General features: G+C 39.4%; 1 protein-coding gene across 1 annotated transcript in view; it reads right to left on the bottom strand.

Moving 5' to 3' along the window:
• Positions 1 to 14,824, bottom strand: part of OFCC1 (orofacial cleft 1 candidate 1) — a 64,560-nt gene extending 49,736 nt beyond the window's left edge. Inside the window, exons 1-3 of the mRNA XM_027907968.1 lie at positions 14,771 to 14,824; positions 8,412 to 8,478; positions 7,903 to 8,079 (exon numbers count right to left, since the gene is read on the bottom strand). Of these exons, the coding sequence (XP_027763769.1) occupies positions 7,903 to 8,079; positions 8,412 to 8,478; positions 14,771 to 14,782 (256 nt within the window). The 5' untranslated portion in view covers positions 14,783 to 14,824. The remainder of the gene's footprint in view (positions 1 to 7,902; positions 8,080 to 8,411; positions 8,479 to 14,770) is intronic.
• Positions 14,825 to 20,044: the final 5,220 nt, after the last annotated feature.

Consider the following 20,044-nt stretch of genomic DNA (forward strand, 5'->3'; position numbering starts at 1 on the left):
TGATTCAGTACCTACATTGATAAAGTTTGATATCTGCAAGTTGCTTCTTTATAGATACAGGTCTTTGCTTCTATTCTGTACTTTGAAAAAATTCTCTAAAAAACCCTAAAAAATTCATTCAAAAGAATTATTCTAGAATAAGAGAGGAGAAAGAAGCCTTTCACCTGAAAAGAAGTTCACAGAATGCAGAAGTTAAAAAAAAAAAAAAAAAAAAATCATCAACCAAAACTGCATAAATAGTGAGAGTTCCTGGACAGCGAAAAACTGATTTGGTTTCCAGTGAGTTTATAGGTTCTTACTTCATTTAAACAATGATTTAGCAGCGTAAAGTAATGTAGGAAAGTTTGAAACTTACACAAGAAAACTTTGAGTTTTTATACCAAAATTTTGTGTTGCTAGATTTACTTAAATCTAACTGTTATGAAGATGTTAAAAATAAAACCACAGTCCTGTAGTGAACTGATATGTTATCTACAAAACAATGTTAGGTCTGCATTCTCATTTTGGCAAGGAAAGAAAAAAAGGAATTACTGTGAGTTAACTAGAAGTTATACTTTGAGTTTTGAGTTTTTAATTGTCCTTACTGAACCATATTTGTCACCATGATATTTACCTCAGCTCATGTCCATTACAAATATCTTTAATTAAATCTATATGTAACCTAGATCAGTCTAAATAACTTCTGAATGCCTTAATTAAGACTCTTTTGTTATTTTAGATTTATATCTAACATTAGTGTTTATCTTATAAGTAGAGATAAAGATTTTCTATTGTAGATCTAAAATAACTTTCCCGAGAAGTGTAGCTTTATTCCAGATTACCAAATATTATATGGGAAAGTGGTAGCGAGTTTTACATGGAGCCTCAAATTGTCATGAATGCCAAGCACCATTCAATGAGAAATTACAGCTAATGGCATCCTCAAACTGAAAAGCATTAAGCAAGCAACTGGATAGTAGAATTTATCTTGAAAACACAGCTTGTTACACGTTACCAACGCTAGGCTACTTCTCAATTTTTAAAAAGTTTTAAAGATATCATATGTCACTTTCCTTATCCTCAGCAGAGACCGTAGGTAATGAGTAAATCAGATAACTCTGTCTTATGTTTATATTGCAAGCCTTGAATGAACTCACTTGTCAGCTTTGACAGGATGCTGGCAAAGGGGCTCTCCCTGAGCTGAGCAGCCCAGACTGTCCCGCACCTGCCCCAGTGCTTGAAAAACACCAATCTGTGCTCATGGCACATGCTATTTTTGCCCCCCACTCCATTCTTGGCTGCTGTTTAAGCAAAGGTACAGCACAGGAATTCATGGGGGTTTTTTCCTTCTTTTTTTTCTTTTTTTTTTTTTTCCTGCAGGCAACAGAGGGCACTCTGCCAAGGGATGCCAGTGTGAGACCTGCTACTTTTCCTGGGGACACAGTGTTGGTCGAAGGCGTGATAAAAAGATTTACTGATGATGGAGTTCATTTAGGAACACTATTAGATAATGTGACACACGTCAATGGGGAAAAATGGATACTGAGTGCTCCCAGGCTGACAGGCTTGGCTGGTCCTACTCTATGCCACTGAGGGAACTTGCAAAATTTTGAGGATCTGTCAGCACTATTATGAAGCAAACAATTTCCAAGTGTAATAAATTAGCATTAAAAATATATATTCTGTCTGTTTCTGAAAAAAGTATTTCCCAATTATAAAATGCATCCATTCTTCACAATTCTTCTCCCCCTACCTTTCACAAATTCAATTTTAGCACATTACTTAGATGAGTGGCACGGTATCCCTGTTGTTAAAATTGCATGCAATGGATCACGTTTTGCACACTACATTACACCTTGTGCCATTCTGCTGATTTCAATTGGATTACACATTGTGTAATTCAACGCAAAATTACTTCCAATGACAACCCTTTTATTCCTATGCATACATGGTGATCCATCATGCCCTGCATATGGGGTTTGGCATTTCCATTTCAAAGTCCCTGTTGGAATCAGAAAGCATGGAACCACATACATAGAACTTGAATTATTAGATATAAACTTTGCCATTCTTTAAGAAAAAAAAAGGGTACAGTTTTGAATCATATTTCTGGTCCCATCCTTTATGCAAATAATTTTGTCCAACACAAATTGTCAGTGTCACAAGCTCCCATTTCCTTCATATGCAGCACAAACATGAATTTCCAGCAGATGCTTATTTTCTCACCTGTGTTTACTGTCTTGCCAGTGGGCACCTAACACTTCTTGGAATGAAATTAGACTCTGTTGAAAAAGTTTCAGCCTCCAGTTCTCTGTAGGCACTGAATTCAATGCACCTGCTGATATTTTTTTTCAATTTGATATCCCACATGGCTCCTTCATGAAGCTCTTCTTTTGTCTGTGTATTTCCATATCAAGGTCCTTGCCCAGTTACATTTTTGAGCAACAAAGGGCTTATATTGTCCTGCCATAGTTGAACAACCTTCATCAGTGTTTCTTAGCAAAGGCTTCTCTCTATTTTAGTTTTGGAGAGGGATTTTACAGTGGGATTTTCCCTGTAGGACACATGCAGCACTGCTAGGCACATCCAGCCTAGCTCTGCAGCTTGGAGGTGATGCAGCAGAGCACCATATAGACACTAATTTGTTCCCAGAAGCAGTACAGCCATGCTAATGCCATTCTGTACCTGGGCTAATTAGAAGAATATTTCCTGGTCTTCCATTGAAAAAAGCTTCTCTCTTTCCTTTTTTTCTTTCTTTTTTTTTTTTCCCCTCCTCAGATGTTGTTAATCTCTGTGGGCAAATTTATTGGAGCGTGATATGAGATGTTAACAGTGCCTGTTGCAGATAAAATGGTAGAATTAATTAGAGCTTTTGATTTTAGGAGATAATCTAGTTTTGAAAAAAGATTTGTGTATAGGGTATGATAGGGGGAAAAATGAATGCTTCTTGTCATCTGCAGTCAATTTTAACTTGAATTATTAATATTTGGAGTCAGACTGCCTCTAGTCTTTTACAGGGGCACAGAATACAGGAGAACACAATTAGTCTTTCTTCCATGTTCCATGCAAAAGCCACAAATCATCACAGTCTCTAAAGGTGTTTATGCAACCACCAGCTTAGAAGGCAGACCATGCAGTGGGACTATGCTCAGAAAGCCCCATCCCTGGATTCTGCAGCTTGCATGTGTGGTTGACATCCCAGAAAGATCACATTCTAATTTGATCTGACATATATTCTCTCTATGTGGTTGGCCTGGAAATTTTACCTATCTTGTGGCAATGTGACAAGTGCCACTCCACAGGGCTTTATGCAGTATTAGCTGAATCAAATCTGTGTATCTCTGTGTCTGTGGTGAACACTAAATAGTACAAACCGGTGTAAGCCACTAGCACATTTTCTGATCACAGCAGCTGAGCACAAAATGTATCAAATGCTAAAATATATTAACGTTTGTTTCACAGGCCTATAATAAAATGCTAAGTACAGTAGTCTTGTGTTCAAGGATTGCTTGTGACATACATCCTCCATCTGAAGTTAAGCAATTGTCCTTGTCTTCTCTGCCAAAAAGACAGCATAGTTCCTAGAGGTTTGGTACTTCTCTCATGACAGTTTGCTGGAAGCCCTTTGCTGGGCAGAGACCTTACCAAGCCAGCCTGAACACCAGGACACTACAAAGTGTTTTGGGTTTAAACCCCTCTGGAGAAGAGAGAAAAACTGATATTCGCTCACTTTCAGATCAGGTTTCGGAAAACTGAGAAGCTGGTGGACAGAGGTTCTTGTCACTGTAGATTCAGATGATCTAACCCCAAATGTTTCTCCCAGAAAAATTTGTCTATTAGACCTCCCATTGAGATGGCTAACATGAAAATCTCTGCAAATTCAATTTTTGATGAGGAGAAGAAAGGCAGAAATGTTGGTTGGATCTAGCCAAGAGGAAACTCTGAGTATTTTAAGAAATAAAAAAAATTGCACAACTGTGGTAAAGACAAGGTTGCTGCTAGATGGACCTAATTTCACAAGCAATATGTGAAATAGATGAAGGTAATAGGAGCAGTCAGCAAAGAGTCAGAATCGAATCCACAAGAGAAAATAGGGTAAGAAACCACTGCAGCCAATTAGTTGGCTGAAAAATCAGGAATTTAATCTGAGTAAATAGTCAGCCAGTTCCCCTGGGCCCCTACAACATTTAACAACAGTACCAGGTCTTCACCAATGATGGAAAGCATTCAGCAGAGAGTTACTCAATCACCTAGTCCTGAACAATGGTCTACTGTTGATGAAATGATGATGAAATTGGAATTTTGTCCATCATGGAAAATAGGACAGTGAAAGATACAGAATGGTCTAATAAAGAGAGGAATGGACCAGCGATCAAAGCTTTTATTTTTATTTCCTCTGCTGTCTGCAGGGTGACAGCAGAGTACTCATACTCTGCCTCAGTTTCCCCACAAGAAAAGGGTGCAGGAACCTTGCACTCTGATTCAGAAGAATAATCCCCACTAATCTGGTGAAAAAGTCTCTGAATAGACATACCAAAAAGATTTAATAAGGTTCTTGCAAACAAAAATCAGTTCACAAACTCTTCTTTTTACAAGATATTCTAAAAGTTATGGGAGCAAAGAGAATGGAAAAGAACAATCATACATGTGAATTAAGCTCTTTGAGGGCAGATGCAGGCAAATTACAGCAGCATGGACCTCTCCACTTTCTATCTCATCACCAAGTAATACATGTTCTGCAGAGCAACACCCTGCACAGACTTAGGCAAATTCTAGGAATAGGTTTTAAGGCTGCCTTGAACATGCTATTTACATAAAGATTATTTACACTAATTCCTCATATCCTGAGCATGGAAGTGTGCAAGACTTCTCAAAAGTAGGTAAAGTTTTTTCTAGAGAACACTTCCCTCTAGCAATTGCTGACAGAGGAACAGTCTGTGACACTATTGCAAGGAGGAGGTAATGATAGCAACCCCCGTAGCTATTATTTGCTGCCATTAACAACACAGGTGATGTGTGGAAAGGTAAGAAAGAGAAAGGCAATGCCATCTCGGTGCCTTACCTCCAAGTGCTTAGCCTGAAAATCCAGCCTGATGTTCATATAGTGTTCTCAACCTGTAATCTGCTAAATCCTGTGATTAAATAATTGTGCTTAAGGTTATAACTGGTTTTAAGTTGTACAGTTTAACAGCAAGCATTAGAATTGACAAATGCCATTCCCCATTGAGCAAGGAACTGAACCTAAGCCTGGGGACTGAGATCTGGAAGAGCACCCAACAACTGTAAAGGGGAGATAATCCCAAAAGGTAGAGTATTTTATTAGCATCTGGGGAAGAAAAAAAGGAGAGTAAGGAAAGAGAGTACTATATGGCCTAAACCACTAATTTTATACAGCCTATGCTGTTGTGCTTGGTGTGTGGGCAGGTCCTCCTAACAAATACCTTCCAGCATGGTGCAAGTCTTGCCTCCTAGGGGGAAAAAAGGGAGAATTCTGTGATAAAATATTTCTTGTGAACTGCATAGTGGCTCTTAGGAGCTGAGGGGCAGGAGAGGATGCTGTGGAAGAGTTTCCCCTATGATAGAGGATGGCAGTAGTTTTCAACACCACATGTGGTTTTGCTGTGAGCTGAAGTGGCACCAGCTATGCAAAGTGTCTATGAACATGGAGCTAGCAAAGGAAGGCAGGCTCAGGAACTGACCTCCCCGACTCTGGAGGACCCAGACACTAACAGAGTGATGCATGGAGGCATAAATTATCTGCAGACCTAGTCTTCACTGAGGACTGTGAAATGTGACCCTTTATACATTACTACATTAATGTAATCCTATATTTACCTATGCAGTTAGCTTTTCTCTTTCCCTCTTTAATGAAGCATTATTACACCTGGGAATGGGGAGAATTAGCTCATGAAGTATTGAAAAGTTTTTTCCCAGGTTTCAGGCTTGAAGATGTTGTTTTATCAAGAGCCCTTGATAAATTTGAACTAGTCCTTGTGACTGCCAAACAAGTCCTGACACAAGTTAGACTAAGAATAATTTAATGCAAGATTGGACTAGATGATCTCTAGAGATCTTTTTCAATCTAGACTTTTTTATGATGGTATAAATGGATGATTATTTTTTTTTAATAGCTGCTTCACTTAGAGGCAGAGCTATGTGAATAACTGATGTTTTGGTTAGCTGGATGAACAGAAGGTCGAGGAGGGAGACACAGTGTTGGGAAACAAAATTTTCCAACTCTCAGCAAGATTTCCTCTCTCATTACAGAAACACTTCGTAACATATCAAGGCATTGCATTCCAGGAGAAATGTCACAATTTCTAGTCCTTTCACAAAGATTATATTCAGTTAGGGTTTTTTGAACAAAGTGCTACTTAGGATGAAAAATCAAAATGTTTAAAAACGCATTTCAGGCTTTTAAAAAAATGTGTTGTTTTCTTGAGGGAACTATTCATGAATTTCTGAAGAGGCGACTGAAAGCATGGATAGTCTCCAGCGAGCCTGACTTCATTTTTTGCCAGATAGACTATTTCATTAAAAAACAATCAATCCCTTTGTCTGCTTAATCACTGTTCTGACAGGCTGCAAAGGAAAGACGAAGAATTCTTGCTCTGTGTAGCGCTGCACAGTCACATGAAGCCTAAATGGAAAGCCAAACCTAATTTTGCAAGAAGCCATTAGGAGCCGTGGGCTCTCCAGTCCCATAAGGATAAAATCTTAACACAACAAGGTCCAACATTTTAGAAGTGAGTGCCTGAAGGTCTGCTCACCAGGCTGCACTTAGCCATTTAAATACCTGTGTTGGCACACAAGAGTACTTAGCAAGCAGCATTGCAACTTGCAAGTTTGACGGGTAACGCTGGGTGATCAGGACTATTCAAAGCCAGACCAGTTATTTTGGTATCTCGGAGGTCTCAGGCCTTGGATGCGCATTTGCATATTCCTGCATGCGTACAGTCTACTAGAAGTTAATGAGACCACACAGTCCAATAAGGTACATTTTTTTTTAATGGGCATATAGGGAAGATTTTGAGTCTGACTTTAGGAATTTTTGGTTTTAAGCTAAATATTTGCCCAAGATTTTCTTCACAGGTCTCAAGATGCTTTTAAATTCTTTTTCTCACCTTCTTTCCTCACTGGATTACTGAGTAAAAATAACCATTTTTTTGTAACATCCAGCAATAATAATAATTCAAAATGGAGTAATTAAATAATAAGTTAAAAGATATCAAACCTCTGCAAAAGGAAAACTGACATCAAATGAATATTCTTCTAGTTTGAATAAACCAAAATAATAAAGAGAAATTGTTTCCTGAGGCAGCAACTCTTTTGGATGCTGCATGAAAACTGAGCTGAAGAGCCAGGTTTGCTCCCCTGGACAAGCTGAATGAAAGGGACTCTGCTCCAAGCATCTGAGCAACACTGCTTGCAAAAAAAATTATGAAAGATGAAGCAGAGGCAAGATGCCGACTGACTGAGGGCGTATGGGAGACCTAAGGACAACAATCAATCATGGATCTGTAAGCTGTTTAAAACTACTCAGTGCTTGGGAGCCAGCGAGGGAGCAGCATCTGTGTGCTCAGACTGGCTGCAGTTCCTCCAAAACCCAACTCAATCCAAATTAGGGGTAAGCACTGCCATGAGCATTGTGTTTCCCTGCACTCCCTCCCACTGGCAGAGAGCCCTGCACAACCTGCACCCGTTACAGGGAGTCACTTGAGTGTGGAGACAAAGCCTGGGTCTCTAAATATTTAGACAGCCCATGTTCTTGGCAGCGTGTTGGATTTCCTACCCAGGGTTTGCACTGGCGCCTGCTTGGACATGTCGGGATGGGAACGCCCAGCACAGGCCTCAGTGTGCAGGTTGGATGGGGAACACAACCACTGTCACTGCGTTTGAGGTTAATCGGGTTTGATGTCTCACCTCTTGGTTCAGCATGGGCTTGCAGCCCGAGTTTTTGTTGGTGAGCTGCAAGGGTGCTATCTGGCTTGTCATGTCTAATAACTTTCTCTTCTGAAGGCTGATATGCTGAAAGATCTGTGCTGCTGATGTTAAAAGCTGGATTTTCAATGCCTTCTGTTGCTGCTCTCTCTTCTTTTACTACAGAAAACAAGGAGGTCAGAAGAGCACGTTATAGCAAAGTGTATTTCAATGACAAGCAGAAAATTCCTTCTAGTAATTCCTTAGCTGAAAGACTCAAGTGTATCGTCCTCAAATGTCGCCAAAACAGAATTAGGTTAAAATTAACTCAAAAAAAAAAAAAAAAAAAAAAAAAAAAAAAAAAAAAAAAAAAAAAAAGAATAAATGATTAAAATAATTACAAATTGCACCCTGACAAGCAAGAGCAAAATTTCGCCCACAGCCATTTGTCTGTAATTAGTTAATTAATCCTTACACAAATTATGAGCAATAACTCATCAAGCAAGGCTCACCCATCAGAAATTCAGCCGACTTGGATTTCTTCTGCTTAGTTTGCTTCAGAGCCTTCTGCTGGAACTTCTGGAGGGAAATTGTTAAATGAATAAATTAGCTAAAGAACGAAGATCATCCTTTATGATCCACAACTAACACAGTATTTTAAATATGGGATGGCATTGAAATGTCATTTAATTTAAATCTCTGCTAAAGGGGTCAAACACTAATTGAACAACAGAAGTGGAAGAATTAAATAAAATAGAAGAAAAGTTAAAACAAATGCCAAATGAAGGTCACATTAAAATACTTTGTTTTTCCCCAATTTTAATTAATGCAAAGAAACCTCAACAAATGAAGAACATTATAAGACTTGTCTTTCAGTATGCATTCAAAAGCAACTGCTTTATTTCACTTGCAGAACGGCAGCATTTCATTTAGAAAAGTTTAGTTATGTAGCATATTTATAAACAGACTTCCCTGACGTCCCCCATTCTCCTGTTTTCTAAGTCCACTTATGTAACCAGTTTATTTGTTCATCATAGAGCAGCCAAAAATGAATGAACTCTACCCTTTAGTACAACGCAATAGAATAAAAATAACACCAAAACAATTTTAAATGAGGTGTCACAAAAAACTGATCATGGTCCAGGGGAGAGAGGAAGCAATACTCATTGCAACAATGAAAAGTTCATTTAATATTAGAGAGATGCCAACAACGGCTGCAGTGAAATTAAGCAGCAGGAGATCTTGGGGGACCTGAACTCTGGCAAGTTTTACAGCAATTCTCATGGGGAAGCAAGGCCCAAAAAATATATGGCCACATTACCCTAAGGAAGGCCCAGGTGCTAAGCACTGGTTTTGTAGAATACCTCGAGCAGCAGTGGGCAAGAGTCACACGTGGTCTCATACATGGCTAACAGACCCCTATCACAGATGCTGACAATCAAAACAGGCAAAGATTACCAAAACAAAGCACATCTGGGAGTATTCATCAAAGCCAAAACCAAAGTAAGAAAACAGTTCAGACCCATTTATTTTAGAACGTCACATAGCAGTTTCCAAAACCAGCATTATTTTTTCAAGCAAGTTGCTTAATTGCTCAGTGATAAAGACCACTCCTGGCAACATAGCTCCTGGAAACTGTCAATACAAAAGGATTAATTACAAGAATCATTGAAAAATTGCATTTTTACAGCATCCATCTTTCCCATTTGATTGTGGGTGTCAATTTCCAGTAGAAAAACAGTGCTTGCAGCAGACACAATCAATAAATCTGTCAAAAATAACTGGACCATACCACTGACAGATTAATATAGATATTAATGTCTTCATTGCTATACATGTATATATGCACACACACATATATGTTATTCTGGAAACAGTGGACTTGCTCTAAATTAAGACTAATATGCTACTAAAAAGCAAATGTGTAAAAAAGACCAGACACATTCTGAAAGCTACAATAAATAATACAATAAGAGAAACCATTCCTACAAACCACATGCAGAACAACTGAAGTTAATGATAATATTGACAGGAGTTCAATAGGTTCAGAAATTTACCCTACTGCTTCTGATTTTTTCACAACTGAAAAATCCTTTAAAAATACATATTCATTCAGTCAGTATCTTTAAAATTATACCTGTTTTGCAATATTAAAGCATTGGTGCATTCCTGCATGCCATAAGATTTTGAGTCACTTCTAAAGATTCCAAAGTATTTGTAAAACTGCTATGTGATAATTATCTTTATTATGCTATGAATAATCAACACAAAAAACCTTAACCTTCATGTTAACAGCTAAAGAAAACAATATCAAGACAAGAATTCTGGGGCAAATTTTCAATGGTATAAAACAGTACGCATCTGTAACTTTGATGGAATTAAGATGATCTGCATTACGTTATGTGTATTCCTCCTCCATGTCAGATTTCCCTAGCAAAACCAATTGCACACTATATTGGCTATAGTCAATTTTCAACTGCTTAAGTCTGTAAAATGCACAAGCTCCTTTCACAGTAAAAAGAAGAAAAAAATATATTCTTCCTCCGCACATATAATAAAGATGTGCAGTGGGGTTTGATGTTTTGGAATGGGTTTGTGTACGTGTGTGTTTTGGGTGTTTTATTGTTTAAGGGTTCGTTTGGGCTTTTTTGCTTGTTTGCTTGTTTGGGAGGGAGGAGGTTGTTTGGGTACTGGATTTGGGGTGTTTTGGGTTTTTTTTAAGTATTCAATACAGTTAACACCAAATTTTGGTTTTTTTCAGTGACACAACTGACTATATTCACTTCAGTCAAATGTAAACTAATATTTTTAAGTAGTTGTTGTAACAGGTTTGTGATCCCTTCTTACCACAAAGAGATGATACCCTTGTCCCTTAATGCAATCAGGTTTTGAAAATGTATTTTTCATGAGTTTATGTTTTTAGAATGAAAGCAATACCTGGTTTTCAACAGCAGAGAGGAATTCTTTCAGGGTTACTTCTCAACATAACTGAATAACAGAGTATTTGAGTGGTGGCCTTTGTGTAATATCAACACATGTTCTTGTCACTTTGTGCTTCAGAGGAAATTAGAAGACATTTTCTTTTTATACCTATTTCCAGCCAATTTCCTCATCCTTCTCTTTTTTACACATGAGCAATTTTAAGTAGTGTAAATAACATTCTTTCTTCCCCTTTTTATTTTAGGTTTCCTTCCCCAGCCCCCTACCATTGTGATACTTTGTCTTCTCATCAGAGAATAGGTAGGAAATTATCCAGGGGCATTTTATATTCATTTTATCATTAGTCACTACTAGTTAGTTTATGTATGTATGCAAATTTATGTCATAAGCAAATGTTTTTTAATCAGTTCACATGTACCTGCAAAACTTAGGTTTCCAACAGCAAATTAAATAAACTCTTTCAGTGACCACTTGCTCTTTGCAGGCAAAGTCCAGTTACGTGAGCATACCTAGACAAATGCACATGAACACACATCCATACAGAAAGCCTCCGTTCTAGTTATAGAATATTATCAAAAAATAAACACACACAAAAAAAGCATTCCTAAAGAAAAAAGAAAAAAAAAAAAGGAAAAGTTTCACAACTTGAGGCCAGAGCCTCAAGAGATACAAAGGCTATGCTGGTTTACACCTGTGATGGAGAGGGTACCGCTTGCATCCACAAACCAAACACATCAGACCTGTCTATTCACAACCAGCACGTAAAAAGGGGACGTCCTTTGCTTAGAAAGTCAAGTTTAAAAGGTGATGTTGCTGCTGATAGCAATTCATCCTATCTCAAATCTCCACCACAGTTGCTGAAAAATAAAGTCTTGCCTTTTTAACTATTTTTTTAACTGTCTTTTTACCTTGAGTGGTGCTGCATTACAGCAAAGACAAGGGGAGTTAAAAGTGTCCGAGCACAGTGCAGACTAGTCACCATGTCATTCAAAAAGTGACCTAAACCTTTAAAGGTGTTTTTTTTTTTTACACACTATCGTCATTAAAACGCACCGCCTGCTTTCTGATACTGACTGAAACAAAGGAAAACCGGGAGTACCAGAACCTGCAGCACTCGCATCTGCAGGAGAGCAGCAAGCACCGCAACAACAGCGGCAGTAGCAGCAATGGCGAGGGAAAAAACCCTCATTTATAACCAGTGACAACTAAAACCTATGAAGTTTTTAAAAGAATGTGATTGTTGTCAAAAGGAATTGGGTACAACAATGCTGCGTTCAGCTCTGGTTCCACTCAAAGCTGTGGCTGAGGGGCTCTGGGAAAGCTGCTGGAAGGCTGGTGGGCACAGACCAGCAAGAAAGTGAATTTTGCATACTGTACGGATCATCGCTCAGTTCAGGGCAGTCATATTGAATCTGTGATCAACCAATTGTGCTTCATGAAACCGTCAGCCCTCATTTATGTCTAGCTGTTTTCTTCTGTCCTGCTGTAAACAAGCTCTGCTCTGAGCTGTCTCCCTACCCTTATCTGCTTACGAAGATCACACAGACAGACCTCATCAGCAGCCTTAGAGTTAAAGTTAAAGTTACTGCTTCCAGACAGCAGTCCCCATGCAAGCTGGAAGTCAAAAAGAAGAGCAACTTTGGAATGACAGAGTTTTAGTTCCTTTTAGGAAATGCATACCTTAGATTCATACACATACTGGCATGTTATGTCTCTTTCATGAAATTAAATTAGGTGTTCCTAATATGAACAACTGTTTCTAACATCAGCAAACTAGCTCAGCAGATTCATCCATGGTTTTTGTTTGTAGGTTGGTTGTCTTGATGTTGGTTGTTGGGGGGGTTTTTTGGTGGGGTTTTTTTGGTTGGTTTTTTTTTTTTTTTTCCTTTGGAGCCTTGTTTGAATACAGCCAAAAGACAAGTATCTGGAAATATCGTCAATCTGGTAGGGCTCCAAGAACCTAATAATTCCTGAAATGCTCTAAGGAGTGTAATGATGGTAAACAGGAACAGGTATGTTGGCTTCTGTTCTCATTCACTTCAGTGAGAGCATTAGCCTCACATACAGCAGAACACAGTTTTCAAAGAATGATCCTCTCAAATGAAAAGGGATGGAGCCTTACTAAACACGTATTCCTCTGTGAACACACTCTCACACACACACAAATGCGTTAGTGTCTATTTACAGCATTTAATTCTTGCAACCAGCTGCTAAGTCCCTGTTAAGTCTTTCCTTTATGCAGCTGGAGCTGAAACCTCTTCTTTTCTCCTAGCCTACCACTTTGTCTGTTTACGGGATGGCAGCCAAAGAGAAACAGCTTGTAATTTGCACCTGTCTGCTTTAAGCACTCCGTTAGATTTTGCAGAGAGAAAACTCTTCATTGCTAAAGAGAATGACACTTAGTAGGGCCAAAGATGTTTTTTTTAGCTGACTCTGCAGCAATTAATAAATAAACAAATAACCCCCCACTTTGTTTAAGCCTATTCTAGCTAGACAATGAGGCTAAAGGAGAAGCCTTGTTGTAAAAGAGCACCTCAGTGTGTAGGTGGAAGATGTAACCTCTTGTGTCTAATCTAATATAATACCAGGCACAGCTAAGCATGATTGAACCTGTACACTGCCCACGCAGGAGCATGTGGGAGAGCTTTGACCTCTTCCCCTATAAAATCCAGAATTGTTTCAGAAAATAATCATGTGCAAGGAGTCCTGAATTTCTACAAACTGGGGTGCCTTTTGAGGACTCACAAGAGGCTTTGCTACGTAGAGGGTCAGGCCTGTGAGAAAATTATTTTCATACAACTAAGAAGAAATGTAAGCTCTGCTCCTGATCCAGAGGTGTGCAAGCATTGCCATGCAGAGTCCCTCCCACTAGCTGGAGTGTAAAGCAGTGAAGATGTACATCAAGCAAGTAACCCACGGATGATCTTTCAGACATTCATAAACTCTCTTAGCATGTTTGCTTCCTGCTAGAAAACAAGTGTTTTCAGAAAACCACAGTATCATTTACAATTGCATTTAAAGGAACAACAATCTCACTGGTATATTCGTTTAGTTAGTGAGAAGTAGGTTTTTCAGTGCTTGCTCTTAAAATAGAAAAGCCCTCAAAAAATTCAAGCTGCAGAGCTGATGACAAGAACAAAAATGCCAGGGGTGAAAAAAACCTAGAAGGGAAATAAAACAAAGTAAAACATACAATTTATTAAAGAAAACATTGGTGCTACATTTTGATTTCATAAATTGTCCCCATTTGTACTTCCTGTTTAAACAATAACTAACATGATGATGGGTTAAATGAAGTTGAGATTGTCACAAACATGGCCTCACTAGTAATTAATGTAGTTTAATATGGTTGTTGGCACACATCTCACATGACAGATAATGTTCCAACATGTCACTGATAGGACCTTTCAGCACAGCTTTAGGAGATCTACCAGGCATTGCCGAGGTTGGTTGGGTCAAAGGGTTGAACCATGTGTAATTCAGAACAGAAGAGGTCCCACGGTCACTCCACAAAAACAATTACACTACTTATTTCACTCCATCCCTTGCCCGAAATTCACAAGCCTCACAGTTTCAGCGCAGTCAATCTCACTCTGCCCTGGGGCTATGAGCCACATGAAAATATGTGGTGCTGTGTTTATAAATCTAATCAAAAATAGAAACAGTAGACAAGCACAATGAGGTCCTACTATGGATCATGGGAATTCTCTAAATTCTGAAGGCACTTTTGTTTAACTTCTGTGGGCCTTCTCCTACCATTACATTGTCTGGTACTCTCGTTAATCATCCCCTTGACTTGTCAATGATATAAAGGAGCCTATACGTCTGCTGACTTCCCTCCCATCACACTACAAATAATATTATGAAATAGCAATGCTAGGAATAGTTCCTTTAACTTTTCCTTTTCAAAGCATGGTTTTTCTTAACTTACCTCTTTCTCCATGCCAGCCTGCCCTTTCTCAGACCCGCACCAAAAAGTGCTTCCTCCTGCAACAAAGGAAAGGCAGTACATCTGAATTTTCCGTCTGCACAGTTATTAATACCACTAGGTTTAACATACAGACTAGCAGAGCACTAGCCTAGAAACCTGCCAGGATAGGGGCTAGAGGGGGGTCTTTCCTGATGCTGTCCTTACTCTGACCTTGCCAAAGAGCAAAGGGAGGATATAGACCTGCTTCTTCACTTTATTATTTGAAAACAAATTGGCATCAGATCATGAAAAAAAAAAAAAAGGCCAACAAATATAAACAAAAAACCGGCATAATCTAAGCTCATACAAAGAATTGCCAACAAAAACAAGGTTTTGAGTGGAAGCAGCCCAGAAGTAGATAATTCCTACCCCCAGATAGTAAGAATTAAATTGATGCAGAGTTTACAGCGGCATACACCTTATCTGAAGACTACAGTACCAAAGCTGTCAGACTCAGGAAGGCTTCTGTGATGTGGCATTTCTGTTGGTCCCACTTGTGCCTCATTCCTTGTGCTGGGATTTTGCTTAAAAGTATGAAAATTGTCCTCTACTTTGAGGTTATAAGAAGCATATCAGCAAAAATGCCTCAATTTTATACCAGCTACTTTTGCTTCCATATGGGAATAAAACTTATTCATTCAAAACAGCTAGACAGGTTGCCCCTGCATTCACTGAAATCAGTGGCAAAACTCAGTCTGACTCTGCAGTTGCAGCACCTGAATCACATTGAATCACAAGCTTCTTCCTTTGCCAGCTTTTCCCTTATGCATTTACACAAACATACATTCAGATTATTTTGCTGAGCCTGAAAACAAAACAAGACTTTGAACAATGAAAAATATCCCTTCAGAGTCACTCAGAAGCTCTAGCTGACCTTCTGGGTCAGAAGATGCCCTGTACAAAGTACGTGTTTGGCCCCAGTTGAGGAAACCCTTTCTCCTGAGGGCACCAAGCAAAGAAGTGCCTAATTCTGAGTACATGCTTAAATTTCATTGAAATCAATACAATGGACAGTGGGCAGGGCCACAAGTACTCCTTGGAAAAAGGCTGCATTGTCACCATAGCTTCTCAGTAATGAATGAAGGTCTGAGCTTTTGCTCAGGCTTTGCTGATGCTGAGAGCCTGCTGACCTCTGCCATCACTCCTCGATTTTGGTGCCCTTCTTGGGGTGCCAAGGCCATTGAAGCAATACTGGGGACTGCAATTCCAGCAGCTCCCACTCTTCCTACAGCCAGCCCTGCCCAAACAGCCCCTGAATCGTAGCCCATGTCTGTCACAAAAAAAATGCTCTCTGCTCCATGGCACTGTGTGATAGTGCCAGCAAGACCATGCAGGTAGGCTCAGGTCAAGCATCTACTCATTGTGTCTCAGAAAACAACCCCAGAGTCCCAATTCCAAAATCTGGGATGAGTTTCCAGGACAAGGTAGTATCTGCATTACTTTTGCAGCTACTGGAACTGTACATCCACTGAATGGAACAGGTAACTAATTTCAAGCCCAACGGCACGGCATATTCCTTGTTACAACTCAAACAAGAGCAGCAAAATGAACCATCCATAAGAGTCAAAGGTAATAAAAGCTTGAAGGGGCTCCTTCCCTTTCCAAAGGACAATCCCAAGAAACTATCGGCCAAAGAGAACTTATCAAGACACAAGCTGTAAATTCAACATTTTCGTCCATGGTCAACATCTGCTCGTTTGAGAGGACCCAGAGATGGCAGCAATAAGGACTCTCAAAGACTCAATAGTCAAAGGAATCTAAACATTAATGGAAAGACTTGGAGTTTCGTCCTAAAGAATGTGGTTGACCAAATAAGGACAGCAAAGACAAAGATCACAGAATCACAGAACCAATTAGATTAGAAAAGACCTCTGAGATCATCGAGTAAGATAGATAAACAATGAGTTCAGAGGAGACATTAATAACATTAGTGCCTAAACAATGATTTCCTTAGAGTTCAGGAACTTCCTATTATTTGGGTTTTCTGGGAATTTTTTTTGTTGGTTTGCTTGGGTGGGGTACACTTTGGTGTGTTTTTTAAATGAAGGTGCTAGACGTTATTTTTTCATTATTCTTTATAATACAAAACAGGCAACACATTCAACACTGCATTAACTGATGTTGACTGTGGCCTTACTTAACCTCACCAGCCTATTTTCTTTAGTTGGATAACTGCTGAATCATTAGCATTAAACTAGCTTGCATTCCTGAAAAAGTACAGCAGAAACAAAGTACATGATTTTTTCATCAACCAAAACACAACATAAAAGATATTTGAGATCCTACCAGATATTTTATTTTATACCCAGTTGATGTGTTTTGCATGATTTAGGGATGGACTTCAGTTACTTTTAAGTACTTTTGTAGTAAAATGGCAAATTAAAACTATGACTTTGAAGTTCTTAAATTGGATACCTTCACCATTTCTTAAGTTTTTTTGCCCAATCATGCTTTATTTTCTACAAGAGGAAAAACTAAGGATGCTAGATTAAGTAGACAAGATAAATATAATAACTTTCTGTAGTGAAAGTAAACTATTTTTAATGCAAAAATAGAAGAATTGGAGAAATGAACTCTCAGTGCCACAACTCCCTTAACAGTCTCACACTACCAGTCCCATATCCAGAAGAGGTAAAAAGAACACACCTTTCCACTGGAGCATGCTCAAGTGCATCTTTGTCACAGTAGTGAATATTTTATGCTGTATCAGCTTCTAGAAATCACTTGGACTGCATGAAGAGACAGTATCTTGCAAATTTAGCCATAAAATATACTGTTTTCACCATGCTGGCATGCAGAAGGAAAAAAAAATGTCCTGTTTGTAACCATGTACCCAGCATATCCTTAAAGTACACCCAAACGCAAGGGCACATTATCACTGGTCAGGGAAAGCAATGCCAGGCACAGCTAAGGTGTTGGTTATTGCTGGGGGAGAAATACCAGGTTCACAGCAGGGGAAGCAAAGCAACAGTCTGTCGTCATGGTGGCTGCCCCTCGCTCCTTTCTCACCTTCACCTGGTACACAATTTATCACATGCTAAGAAGCAGAGCTGTGGGATCTCTGTGCTACGATATCGGCAGAAACCACTGAGTAAATGATAACCCTAACAACATGCTTTGAATTCCCTTTGGACTCTCTCATAAATACCAGGTAGCCAGCACTGGTCTTTAAGAAGTATTTCTTCCGGGGAAAATTGCACCTCCAGTGCAGAGAATCCATCAGTCACTTAAATTCAGCAGGACTGACCTTTGAAGCCACAAGCACTGTGCTTATCCTTCTTTCACTATCAATTTTGGGAGCAGGCCCTTCAAAATAACCTCAGATCCATTCTATACCTTCTCTTTTTTTTTTGTTTGTTTGTTTGTTTGTTTTTAAAAAGTAAGGAGCTTACTGGAAATATGTCTGTATAAAGATTGTTCACACACTCAAAATTAAGATCACATTCAATTACTTCCCTTGATAGGTTGTGATGTCCCTAGCCTTTTTCTGTGTGCCTGCAAAAATAGATAGATACATGATTTTTCTATTGACAAATCTCAGTAGGCAGCTAAGCATCACTCAGATGCTCACTCACCCTCCCTTCCAGTGGAATATGGAAGAGAATCAGAAGGGTAAAAGTGTAAAAACTCAGATACAGACAGTTGGAATCATAGAATGTTTTGTGTTGGAAGGATCCTTAAAGACCCTCTAGTTTCAATTCCCCTGTCCTGGGCACAGACACTTTCCCTAGACCAGGTTGCTCAGAGCCCCATCCAATCTGGCCTTGAACTCTTGCAGGGATGGGGCATCCACAGCTTTGGGCAACTTGTTTCAGTACCTCACCTCCTTCACAGTAAAGAATTTCTTATTAATATCTAATCCAAACCTACTCTTCTTCAGTTTAAAGCTATTCCCCCTTGTCCCGTAAATGTAAAATTTACATGCCCTTGTAAATAGTCTCCATCTTTCTTCTAGGGTCCTTTCAGGTACTGGAGGGCTGCAGATGGCACATCCTGAAGCCTTCTCTTTTCCAGGCTGAACAAACTCAATTCTCTCAGCCTTTCCTTGTAGGAGAGGTGCTCCATTGGCCTAATCATCTTGGTGACCCTCCTCTGGACTTGCTCCAACAGGCCAGTGTCCTCCCTCTGCTGAGGGCTCCAGAGCTGGATGCAGCACTCCAGGTGAAGTCTTATGAGAGTGGAATAGAAGGATAGAATCACTTCCAATGGCCTGTTGGCCATGTTTCTTTTAATGCAGCCCAAGATATAGTTGGCATTCTGGGCTGCCAGAAATTATTTTTGTAAAGAAGAGAAAAAAAAAAAAAGTGGGGGGTGAGAGGGTGGTGGAAGAGGAGGGAGGAAGATGGAACCACAGGAAAAAAGTGATGCAAAATAAAACAATTGCTCACCATCAACTGATTGATGTCCAGCCAGTCCCCAAGTGGCTTTGACCCACACCTCTCACTCCAGTTTTATTGTTGGACATGACACCATATGTTATGGAATATTCCTTTGGTCAGCTGGGGTCAGCTGTCCCAAGTCTTTCCCCTCCCAACTTCTTGCATAGCCCAGTGCACTCACTGATGGGGTGGTGTAATAAGCAGAGAAGGTTTTGGCACTCTGTAAGCACTGTTCAGCAACAGATAAATCATCCTGGTGTTATCAACACTCCTATCACAAACCCAAAACATAGCCCCATAAAAGTTATTATGACAAAATTTAATCTCGGCCAAAACCAGTACACCATGTCATGCTGGTAATTCCTGTGGAAGTTAAAAATACCAAATTTTAGTTTCTGTGCCACTATTCCAATATTCCCATTTCCCCTCAAATGGAAAGCACCACACACAAACTCTCATCATGCTGCTTCAGAGCCTGGCTTACGGATGATCATCACCTCATGAAATCACAGGGCTCATGTTGGATAGTATTGAAATTTTTCGTGATCATCACCTGACAGTAATGGAAGAGGAGCAAAATCAGCCCCAGCCTGGACAAAAGGCTTTCCAGGATGGGATGACAAACTCCCACTCTTTCTTGCCAGGTTTTTTGTTTGTTTTGTTTTGTTTTTGTCTTTTTGCATAGGTGCCCTCTGTAAAGCTTGGAAACAGCTCAGATCAAAATGGTAGCAGGCAGCAGGACTAGGGAACTGAGCACAGTAAGAAAATCATGCTCCTCCTGGTCATTGTCAAGACTAAATCTCTTTTTCTCCAGTTTTCCTCTTGCAAAACAAGTACAGTAATGTTCCTCATTACC

Source organism: Empidonax traillii, unplaced genomic scaffold (assembly GCF_003031625.1).
Source record: "Empidonax traillii isolate 1590-97213 ecotype Southwest subspecies unplaced genomic scaffold, ASM303162v1 scaffold1588:size87698, whole genome shotgun sequence".
Classification (NCBI taxonomy): Eukaryota; Metazoa; Chordata; class Aves; order Passeriformes; family Tyrannidae; genus Empidonax; species Empidonax traillii.